Source organism: Lingula anatina, chromosome 9, assembly GCF_051362555.1.
Source record: "Lingula anatina isolate TDL-2025a chromosome 9, LinAna3.0, whole genome shotgun sequence".
Taxonomy (NCBI): Eukaryota; Metazoa; Brachiopoda; class Lingulata; order Lingulida; family Lingulidae; genus Lingula; species Lingula anatina.
Genome location: NC_141775.1, coordinates 5,704,660 through 5,716,566, shown reverse-complemented (window position 1 = coordinate 5,716,566; position 11,907 = coordinate 5,704,660). Strand labels below are relative to the sequence as shown.

Sequence of the window (11,907 nt, the reverse complement as noted above, 5' to 3'; positions counted from 1 at the left end):
ATTATCCTACTAGTACATAACCTGCAAAGCTATTTATAGCTTGCCTAGTAATCCCTAAAAAATAATTGAATAAAAGAAAAATAATAAAACCGCACGAATAAAAGTACCAGATGCTGATATTTTATTTTGGAATGTACAGGAACGCTTGGCGGTCAAAAATTCCTGACAATTAAGCCTTTCATAACTGAAGAATCTAATTAGAAATAATACAAAACCTCCAATGGAAGTGCAGGGTAATAGGCCTACCCCCAATCGAAATGTGGGGAATGTTCGAGCAATGATTCGTGAATGGGAGAAAATTATTCTTTTTAAAGGAAAAATCGATTTGTCGGGATAGTTTTCCTTTGATGTGTAAATATCATTATGGCCTCTCTGTAGGCCTTTGTCTTTTTCTAAAGACGATCAATTTATCATTATGGTAGGCCTACTTACAGTATATAATTTCATCATAATCACACTTGCAGTGCTGCATTGATCTAAGAAATTATCGACAGCGCCAGCCGTCATTATTTTCCGCCATAAAGCATAAAATATATAAAGATTCTCGCTATGCCCACCCTGAGCTTCAGAGATAACTTGACACTAACCTCTTCACTATAGCCTATCTTCATCGTGTCAAGTTACCTCTGACCACATTCGATTGCTTCCGCCGCCCGCCAATCAAATTTAAAGCCCGCACTCAATGACTCATTGAACGATCTAGCCAATGAACGCGAACGAGTCAAAGCTCGCTTTGTTCAAATCCGGACCAATCAAAGATAAGGCTGAATATCAGGGACTTGCCGTAACCTGTGGGCAGCACGCAAAATACATCATCCCTCAGTAGATAATTATGCAGGGCATCATACTGCTCTGGTTTCAATTCCGATATACTCCATGCTTTCTTTGTGTACGGTTATGCACTCGGAACTACTCGGATGTCTCCGCACTCGACAATAACTATGTTGTTAGTATATATGGAGCTTGCGGAATCAGCCGAGGATTGCCGATTGACGGTCAACCAATCAGCGTTTTCACCAAACTTTGGTGAAAAATTTTGAAACATGGATTCGATTGGCTTATATAAACTAGGTCAAACTATTTTCGTCAGAGGTAACTTGACACGATGAAGATAGGCTATAGTGAAGAGGTTAGTGTCAAGTTATCTCTGAAGCTCAGGGTGGCTATGCCCAACTCTGGAAATAAGCAATAAACCGAAATTCATAGTTTACATATTTTACTTCAAATCTGTGTTCCAGTCCTACCCCCGAATATTTATTTATTTTGCAACCCCTTCTCTCGAAAATTTATTTTGCCTCCCCCTCCCCCCCTCAGCCCTTCATCTATTTTGCGGAAAAGTCTGAGTTGTCCCATCCTCAAAACATTATTATTTATTTGTTTGTTTGTTTGTTTGTAGATCTATGTTTGTTTGTTTTTGTTTCGACATTCTTTAAAAATGCGCCATCAACACAGTCAGCATTGCGATAGTTGAGTAAACATGCAGTAGCTTGACCCAGTTAAGTTGACCCACGCTCGGCTCTCACCTTGATTGAGTTGACCTATTTAAAGCGCAATGGTTGATGTAGACAAGCCGTCGTTTCCACGGCTTCTCTGGCTGATATTTTGCTCAGTATGTCGTGCATTCCGTGGCAGAGTCCTGGGCCAGGCAAGGAAGTCGATAGCGGATGATGTGGTCCTCATAACAGGCGGAGGGAGAGGGATAGGGAGGAAGATTGCCCTGGAGATTGCCAAGTATCACCCTAAACAGGTGCGTGGCTGACATTGAAATATGCTGCAGATCTTCCGCTCTGTTTGTTTGTTTGTTTGTTTGTTTGTTTGTTTTGGATAATCTATCAGTGAGGATCTGTATATAGCGTAATATTGCACCAGTATATAATGGTATAACGTCAGTATGCCTACAATGTATATGCATAATATACATGTACGTACAATGTATTTATTGTTTTAATGTTTATGATATTTCGATTAATCAAATAAATGAAGTTAAAAAAAAAAACACGGTGACATATTTATTTTCCTTTCAGGTGATCTTGTGGGCTCGTTCTCTGGAGTCATTGGAAGTCACAGCGTCAGAAGTGGCCGCTTTGGGAGTTCCTTGTGACTTTATGATATGTGATGTCTCTGACTGTGAACAGGTTTATCAAAGAGTATGTGATATATATTCAACACAATTTTTATTTACCTTTTACATATACGTATTCACATGCATACACACACACACACACACACACACACACACACACACCTAGATTGATGAAAAAATGTGCACATACCGGTAGCATCACGGCTGCAAAACACACACACACACACACACACACGCATGCGCGCACCAACATGTAAAATACAATATATAGATACACATTTGCATACTAGGATTTTTTTTTCAAGTTATCATTATATACAGTGCCTGTAGATTTAAATGTATTTTAGGCCAGAGAGACCCAGGAGAAATATGGCCCAGTCACCATTTTAGTGAACAATGCTGGGATAGTGAAGGGGGGCCATGTTCTGGAGGCCCAGTTTGAGGATATCAAGAAGACTGTACAGGTCAACACACTGGGAAATTGTTGGGTAAGGAAATACAGGGGGTAGTTTTTTTTTTTTTTTTTTTTTTTTTTTTTTGAGTTTATGTTTTAACAAAGTCGGTTTTACTTATAAAATATCTTTTGGTCTAAATGGTCAAGTTTAAGAAAAAAAAATTACTTCTGTTTTTTAGTTATAGAAAAAATGGTTTATTATTCTGAAACCAATAATATTAACCCTTGTCAAGTAGTCCATTCAACCATTTCTTCTCTTTTCATCTTTTACATTTCCATAAATATTATTTTTTCTTACAAGCATAACAACCAATTGAGAACACTCACAAGATTGCGGTAGATGAGAATGTCTTACATTGTCTCTTAAATTCTTCCCACAGACCATGAAAGCATTCCTGCCTGCAATGATCAGCACCAATCATGGCCATGTAGTGAACATCAACTCTTGTCTGGGGTTCTCCACCATCCCAAGGGGCGGGGATTACTCCGCCTCCAAACATGCCACTCTTGGGATGATGGAGGCACTGAGGGAGGAGCTACATGAAAAGGGCGTGGCAGGTGTCCATGTAACCACCATACATCCATATATGGTCAGAAATAGGATGTTTGAAGGATGTGAGACAAGGTAGTTTGAAGGCACTGGGTTGGAAAATTGTTCAGAATTTTTTTCTATTTAATATATTTCCAATCTACATGTTTATGCAAATTTTTCTTGTCAGTTTTCTAACTAGGGTGTTCCCGTAATACCTGGTCCAAAGGCCACAAAGCCATTTCTTAAATCCTATTCTTCTTATGATCCTTAACTAGGTCTGATTAGATTTTATTTTTCAGTGCAAAAAAATTACTGAAGTACTAGTATGATATGATGTATACATGACATGATTGTATCTTCAAGAAACCATTGTTGGAAGATGTGAAAAATACAGAGATATTTAAACACAGAACTCTTTTAGCTCAGACAAATGGAATGTCAAAAAACTTGCTGCATTTGGTCACCATTATACACATTTCTGAATTCAGATCTATTCATTGTGGTTATATTTGATGAATTAAAGATAATTATTTACTAACAAGTAAACTTGGTCTTTTGAATTTGTTTCACCTTTGTTTAATCAGGTAACACTGGTAACATATTATATAAATATGTCATTTCTTCGTCAGGTTCCCTAATTTGTTTCCTCCACTGGAAGAAGATCATGTTGCTATGGAAACAGTGGATGCCATATTGAAGAATAAAGGAATGATTATACTTCCTTTGTTGCAGTATTTAACTTGGGTGGCTAGAAGGTGAATTTGGCCTTTTTTAGTTGAATAATTTATTCACTTTAATTATTAATTTTACATTGCATAATTGGCTTTGCATTTTTGTTTGAAAAAATATGAATTTACAATACAGGTACATGACAGTGATTAAAAGCAATTGATTTGAATTTTTAATTGAGACAAAGTTAAATAAATATTACTATTTTCAGCACTAGCTTGGAGTAGAGGTTAATTGCAATTTCATAAAATTCCAACAAAGGGAAACTAATGAATGAAACTTAAATTACTTTCAGCATGCTTCCCGCAGTAACCATCTACTCTGTGCTGCAGTTTACTGGTGTGGACAGTTTCTTTGCCAGTATCAAAGCACACGATTAAAACCCAATCCCAGCAATTGCTTTGGCTTGCTTGGTAATTCATTAATCAATTAATTAGTACCACCAGCGTGTACGCTGGCGGTACTCATGGTTTTAGTCCCGACCCGTCTCGTCCGGCTCCGCCGGCTCCATTGGCTCCGCCGGCTCCGTAAGCTCCGCCGGCTCCGCGTACTGGCGCCGGATACAAGTCACCGTTACCGCTTCTCCTCCTAGACCGCAAGGACCCCTGTCCCCATCTCTTGGATTTAGGTCACATATAACCTCAACTTGAACCCCCAGGTTTTTTTGTCTCAGTCGGTGCATTAACCTGGGCGTGACGCTCGTTGAAATGCACCCTTGTCAAAATTTTTGAAAATTCAATGCCAATTATCTACCCTACGGAAGGAATTATGGGAAAAATTTCTACAGATAGCTTTCCAAAAGTCATGTGTAGATTTCAAATATGCCCTTGGATTTGACCTTTGACCTTTATTGCAAGGTCAAACGGGCCAAAATTTTCAAAAAAATGAAATTTTTTACAAAAAAAATATTATTTGCGCTGTTATTCAGACACTACACAGACTTAACCAATAATATTATTGGAAAGTGTTACCCTTTGGGTCATCTTTCATCTCCGTGAATTTGGGGTCAATCGGTGCATTTTCACGGGAGAAACGGCCATAAGATACCGAAACTGAAGACTGTCTCTAATTCAGGAACCGTTAATGCTAGCGACCCATTCTTTTTTGCATTTTGTAGAGCATGTAAAGCCCAACATTGCATGTGGTCTCCGTTTTTTTGTATTTCATACGGTTTTGGTGTTATGCTGTATTAAAAAGTACATTGTGGTGGCACATTATTGTAACTCAGAATTGTAACATTATATCTCCAAAACTGGCAGAGATAGGTCAATAGTTACTATTAAAGTTGAATAGGAAGTCACATACTGGCAATTTAACAGTGACCATAAAATTGACATTTGACCTACTTTTCACCATGATTTGAACTTTGCAAATTTTCGTTCCCTTTTATCTCCAAAACTGGCAAAGATACGCCCATAGTTACTATTGAATTTGAATAGAAAGTCATTAGAGGCAATTTACTGTGACCTTTAAATTGACCTTTGACCTACTTTTCACCATGAACTGAACTTTGCAAATTTTCGTTCCCTTTTATCGCCAAAACTGGCAGAGATAGGTTCATAGTTACTATTGAACTTGAATAGGAAGTCATATACTGGCAATTTTCTGTGACCTTAAATTTGACCTTTGACCTACTTTTTACCATGAACTGAAATTTGCAAATTTTTGTTCCCTTTTATCTCCAAAACTGGCAAAGATACGCCCATAGTTACTATTGAATTTAAATAGAAAGTCATTAGAGGCAATTTACTGTGACCTTTAAATTGACCTTTGACCTACTTTTCACCATGAACTGAACTTTGCAAATTTTCATTCCCTTTTATCTCCAAAACTAGCAGAGATAGGTCCATAGTTACTATTGAACTTGAATAGGAAGTCATATACTGGCAATCTAAGTGTGACCTTGAAATTGACCTTTGACCTACTTTTCATCATGAATTGAACTTTGCAAATTTTCTTTCCGTTTTATCATTAAAACTGGCAGATATAGGTCAATAGTTACTATTGAACTTAAGTAGTAAGTCATATACTGGCAATTTACTGTGACCTTAAAATTGACCTTTGACCGTCTTTTTACTATGAACTGAACTTTGCAAATTTTCTTTCTCCTTTATCTCCAAAACTGACAGAGATAGGTCCATAGTTACTATTGAACTTGAATAGGAAGTAATACACTAGCAATCTGTGACCTTGAAATTGACCTTTGACCTACTTTTTATGATGAACTGCTTTTTGCATGTTTTCAGGCCTTTAAATCTGCAAAATTGGCAAAGAAATGCCCATGGTTGCTATTGAACTTGAATAGAAATTCATATACTATGATGTTGAAATTGACCTTTGACCTACTTTTTCACCATGAACTGAGCTTTGCATATTTTCTTGCCTCTCATATCTTTAAAACTAGCAGAGATGTGCCCCTTGTTGCCCCTAGGTTTTCTCTTTTGTCAGCATATATGCACCATTGACAACACTTTTCAAGGAAAACCAATAGGCCTTTTGTCTAGAGAATACAGGAGTGATCAAGGGTAGGAAAATGCAAGTCAATTCGAAAATCTGCTTGATTGTACCATTTTTAGTTATATTTTTTTGCATATTTTGAGAACTCTTATTGATTGCATCTTATAGAGCTTGTCAAGCACAAGACTGGTGATGGTGTCCCTTTTTGGAGGGGGGGGGGGGTCCATACGAATGCGCTTACTCCAGCTGGTGGTACAATATCCGGAGGCGGTATCGCCTCTCTGATCCTCTAGTTTACAAAGTCTCTTACTCTGCTTTCTGTTATCTGCAATCAAATTAATTGGTTATTGTTTTTTAATTACTTCATTAGTCATCATAGAAGATCAGATATAATATTCAATTACATTTGTTAATTTGTCTATTTTAATGGTAATGATTGTGATACATATGGAAGGACGACATCAGGTAATTGTACAGTGTATCTGCTAGAAAAGAAAATCAGAAAAGGTTACAGTTTTGATTGATTTGTGATTCTGCATAGGGGAATTTTCTAAAAAAATATTGGCTGGGGAATGGCAACATTTTCAGCATGCTTTGAGCTACTAGTAGCACTGTAAATAAACGTGCTCGGAATGCAGTACTTTGTTTTATTTTAAGGCATATAAATGCAGGGTACACACATGTAGTGACTAGCCTTATCCCCTTGGTATATGACAGCCGGAGGTTCTGAGTGGTAACTTAAATGTCTTTTAAATCTATGCACTAATAAATTGGGGGGGGGGGGGGGGACATATGGTTTCACTGGAGAGAGTTATCAGGAAGCAATGGCTAGCAGGGTGATGCCATTATCTGTGTCATGATACATCGGTTTGATTTTATTTTCTTATTTCAGTGTGCTTCCAGGGGAGACCATGCTGCACGCGCTGAAGTTCTTGGGTGTTGACGTTGTGTTGACAAAGATACCGCCACCTAGGCAACCAGTGCCCCCAAGACAGGCCCAACTAACAAAACAAGACCCGCAATGTAAATGAGATCCTCGCACGAGAAGAAGGTTTGCCTCTCAGTTGCTGACTCCGATGCGATGAAGGAGACTGGGATGTCATCTCCACACATTCCACTATATGCACTTCTTATTCAATTTTCAATGATGTCAAAAACAAACAACCTAGTATTAGGTATACCAGTACAAGTGCACGAAAATTGCAGCACAGTGAACACTACTAGTACTGTAAAGTTGCTTTATCCACAGCAAATTGTGTATTTTGCAATCACTTTGCATGTTAACTCTGTATTCCAACGTCGTATTATTGAATATGGCTTTTCAGGAGAGCAGAGAACCCGATATAATTCCCTGAGGAGAGCAAAGGTGCAAAATCACCTTTCACGTGACCAAGGTGGTGGTGGACTGAATCGTCCTGTTTTACTTGTGTTATCTAGTCTTTAAGTAAAGGATAATTCTGTTTTATAAGCCTATCTAGAGACCGCGAAAAAACTCATGCATAGAATGAAAGACGAGTAAGAAACTAATGGCGCATTAAGCAAATTTAACTAGCCATGTACATTGTATGGTCAATGACTATTCTTATTATTATTCCTTAATTGATGACAACGCATTTTGATAAAGTCCTTTTGATCTAAAATATACTACCAGTGTATGAAATGGCCGCCTGCCCGCCAGCCCGAGGCTGGTAACTTTCAGGCCGGGCGGGTAAGATTTGCAAATTACCCGCCCGACGGGCTGGCTATTTTTACAGCCTATTTTCACCTTTTATTTTGTCTATGTTCACAAGCGATTTCAGCAAAATATCAAATAAACTCACTGTTTTCACCCACTTTCATAGAAGCAAAGAACTAACCATAGCTTGCAATCGAATGCTCGTCTCGAAATGTAACCAACAGTCTCCCTCTCAGTGGCCTCGTTTTCGAAGTTCCGTCTGTGTGATATGAAGTTGAAAGACAATTTGAAACGAGGCACATTGTTCTTAACCAGCTTCATAACAGCAGATAACGTTATGTCATTGTTTTGTGTAGAGGAGATACCGCGAGTAGCAATTTGTAGGTTGAGAGTAAAAAAAATGTGAAAGTATAAAAAAATTATGATATTGATTAAATAGACTTATAGGTACATGAAGCACGTGCTTATAATCTACAGTAAAAAAGGCAACGGAGGCAAATTAAAGGAGAATTTTACAAAAAATTTGAATCCCAAAATTATGAGTGAACGTACGAGTTTACACCGTGCGTCAGATGTAGTTCTTTTCCCACGTGCTTTCATCTTGAGCTGTCAAAAATGAAAAAATTCTATCAAGTCTGATAGAGAAGTCCACAAAAGAAAAACAATTGAGGAAAGAAATAAAAATAATAAAGATTACGACAGAACCAAACGAAAGAGAACAAATTGGGACCCATGGAAAGGTGACTTCGATTTGCAATTAGTCGAGCGGCAACATTTTTTGTAAAACCGTAACTCGAAAGTATCACGCATTGCAACCGAGCGCAAGCATCTCGATCCAATAACTCGCCCATACTCGCCCCATATAATATATTGTAGCCTCTATGTGATATATATATAGCTATTCTCAATAAGCAATGCTTTCGAGATATTTCCTGTCTATGGGCCATTAGCGTGCAGGACCGTTCCCGACCACTTTTTAAAGCTTAAAAGCGATATTCAAAGGGACCCTACGTGCTAAATTCTTTCTTCTTTATTGCAAGCACAGAGATTGATTTATTTGACAAAAATATATATATTTGGTCATACATACTTGTTGCTATACAGAAAAGCAAAAATTATGATCAAATGATATCACGAAATCGGAATAAAAGTTATGAATAAATTATTGAAGAAGAAATGAGTTAGCCTGCAAGGTGAACATAAACTGAATTGACTACCCCGCCCTCCCCCGCCCGCTAAAGGATGGTGAATGGTGCCATTTGGTATGGTTTAGAACTATGATTCAACTAGTGAAAGTCTTATTTCAAGAGGTGAGGCTTTTTTACAGAAATTAAAAGGGGGCGTCAGGAGCCCCCTGACCCCCTCTAAATCCAACACTGACAAGGTATCATTCAGTAGAAATTCCAACCAATTTCTAAATTTCCATGCATAAGGCATGATATTGCCCTTTCATTTCCAAATTACTCTCCCCAGAATGCATTCTAGACCCCCTCAGCATACCTCTCTTAACTCTAGGGGTTATCATAACTAGGGCAGGTAACTACATGGCCAGGCTGGTAACTTTTCAGAGTTACCTGCCCGGCGGTCTGGCTAGTAATTTCCTTGAATTTCATACACTGATACTACATGGTATTATTCAAACAATAAATGTTGTTAATGTTTTTTTTCCGATTCTTTATGTCTTTCCTGCTTTTAAAAGACGTCCCAGGGCCATACTGGCAACCAAAGCGATCATGAGTTGATCTTTTTCTAGTAGGGCACGAACGTCCGTGTATTTGTATGTGTAGTTTCGTTTCTCGTCACTGGTCCAATTTGTACGAAAAATACAAAACCTTCCTAAATTCTGCCTTTCTCCATATTTCTTCCGAGGCCCTTGGGTTACTGATCTTTGACGTCATCACCAGAAAAAAACCACGTTATTTATACGTATGTTAAATAAGGTTTCAATTTCACAGGTGACTTGAATAATGCAAACTCCTACATGTTGGTAGACCTTAACACACCTTGTAAACCTCCACCAACCCCTAGCTGCTCCCATTTTCAGTTACCAGTGTGTCAAATTAATCACTGTACAATGATTGTGTACGTAATTTATTTTTAATTCAAAAAGAAAAAGAAAAATACGGTATATAGAACGTTCTAGAATTCCTGGTGCGGCAAATTACAGACATAATCCAACAAACTTCTCTCAAGAAAACTAACTATAAGAATTCTTTAGGATTCTATATGGACTACGATATCCTTTGTTTTTACATGTACCAACATTATATATAAATGTGATTTAATATTTTCTTTCTGAATCTTAACAAACAGACGCAATAAGTGCTATGTTCCAATACACTGGTTCGTTCTTCACCAATGATACTTGTACAATTTTTTAATTAACTTGGTTCCGGCCACTTGTTTTGAAGTCGCGTTCAAATACTTTATGACTTAAAGAGAAATGAGTTTAAAACGCGTCACCAGGTTTGAACGCCTTCTCTCTGCAGTGGCGCCATATTTCCGTCATTTCCGCCTCGGACGCACTTACTAGTATTTCTGCTGATTAAAAATGACCCTAAGAGACCTGTAGCCAGCAATTTCAAAGAGGGGATTTTTTTTTTCATTTCTGCAAAATGTGACTACTTCATACCCTTAGTTGACCCAGTTTAAGAAATAACATACACTCTGTTTAAATTTTGATTAGGAGGGGACCTTTTTCGCCCATAATAGCGGGCCTTTGCAACTCATTCGACGGACCTGCCTCGGTTGACGCGTTTTAGACCTGAAATGGATTTTCACAGTTTGCAAAGAAAAGATGTCTGCACGCGTCTCGTACCTGAACCATATTTAATGTTATGTCCCATCCGGTCTTAATGCGTCCCTCATTATACAAATGGGGCATTTCGCACTCATTTTAACAACGAATACGAGCCATTAGGTAAAGAGCGAGTGAAATATTAACAAAAGAGTGATTAAAATGCAAGGTGAGGATTTAAAATCAAATGAAATAATTCTTTCGCGATAAATATTTCCCGCAAAACCCATTTCTTTGTTGGCATAAATAATATCAATAGCATATTTTGCACTAATGTATTTAAGAGTAATCATAGGGCCCACTCTCTGTGTGGTACCATTATTCATATAAGTCCATGGACATCAATTCCTACGAAGATGGTAATAATTTGTGACAATTTCAAATTAAAATTGCATAGCAGCTGCTGCTTTCTTTGAAAATTTCTCCCACACCTAAATATCTATCACACTTTGCTTCATATTTTCAAAAAGAGATTAAATTCATGAGGTTAAGCTAAGGAATGCATGTACCACCTATAAATTTAGCCTTGACTTTCTAAAAAAAAGGGGGATATACTTCCTGGTAATTTAGAGTGAAATTTTTTCTCAAAAACCTCTTTTACTCATTGAAAATATCCCATTTACAAATACCTGCTATTTTTAAGAATTATGCTACATAAATGATACCTCTTACCCTGAGAGTCATAGGTCACAAGGTGCCTAATGAGATAGCCTTAAACGAAGGCGTCGGCACTTTTGACGTCAAACGAGACTTTAAAAATGCGAAAATCCGTTTAAGGCGTTGTTGAACTCTAACTGTTTAGAGTGAAACTCTAAGCGCCAGATGCTTTAGTTTAAAAAAGCAATTGCAATGCAAAAAAAATGGTAAAATTGTACCGTTTGCATTTCTACAGATATCCATGGATAAAAACTGTCTACCTTTAATTATTGCTTCACCGCATGCGCAAGTCTGCAGTAATTTTGACTAAAGACTCTTCCAAATCCCGCGAATATTCGCTGGATTTTACGTTAAGTCGCGAGACTTTGTGCAAAGTCCCGGATGATATCCATGACCTCTATCCAGCACACGCGTTATGTCACCGCTCAATTGGAGAGCAGTGCTACAAATCTATGCTGTAGAACTCAGGGTGATCCTCGCCACTTTTTTATGTCTTAATTAACGTGTTTGTGATTGAGGCTAC

At 37.8% G+C, this 11,907-nt stretch overlaps 1 protein-coding gene across 2 annotated transcripts; it reads left to right on the top strand.

Annotated features, from left to right (window-relative positions):
• Nucleotides 1-1,534: 1,534 nt before the first annotated feature.
• On the top strand, nucleotides 1,535-8,050 carry LOC106156832 (short-chain dehydrogenase/reductase 3-like). 2 transcript variants are annotated; one of them, XM_086995285.1, is made up of 7 exons: nucleotides 1,535-1,747; nucleotides 2,025-2,147; nucleotides 2,431-2,571; nucleotides 2,918-3,162; nucleotides 3,699-3,824; nucleotides 4,094-4,211; nucleotides 7,148-8,050. In XM_086995285.1, the coding sequence occupies exons 1-6, from the start codon at nucleotides 1,553-1,555 to the stop codon at nucleotides 4,176-4,178; spliced, it is 915 nt and encodes a 304-aa protein (XP_086851411.1). In that variant the 5' UTR covers nucleotides 1,535-1,552; the 3' UTR covers nucleotides 4,179-4,211; nucleotides 7,148-8,050. The 2 variants fall into 2 exon arrangements, with proteins under 2 accessions (XP_086851411.1, XP_023929989.2); XM_024074221.2 differs by lacking the exon at nucleotides 4,094-4,211.
• Nucleotides 8,051-11,907: the final 3,857 nt, after the last annotated feature.

What these genes read in the sequence shown, in the direction of transcription:
- LOC106156832 (XM_024074221.2), top strand. Translation starts at nt 1,553, where the DNA reads ATGGTTGATGTAGACAAGCCGTCGTTTCCACGGCTTCTCTGGCTGATA. An exon ending in GTGAACAGGTTTATCAAAGA is followed by an intron (nt 2,148 to 2,430) that starts GTATGTGATATA and finishes AATGTATTTTAG; the next exon opens with GCCAGAGAGACCCAGGAGAA. An exon ending in TTAACTTGGGTGGCTAGAAG is followed by an intron (nt 3,825 to 7,147) that starts GTGAATTTGGCC and finishes TTCTTATTTCAG; the next exon opens with TGTGCTTCCAGGGGAGACCA.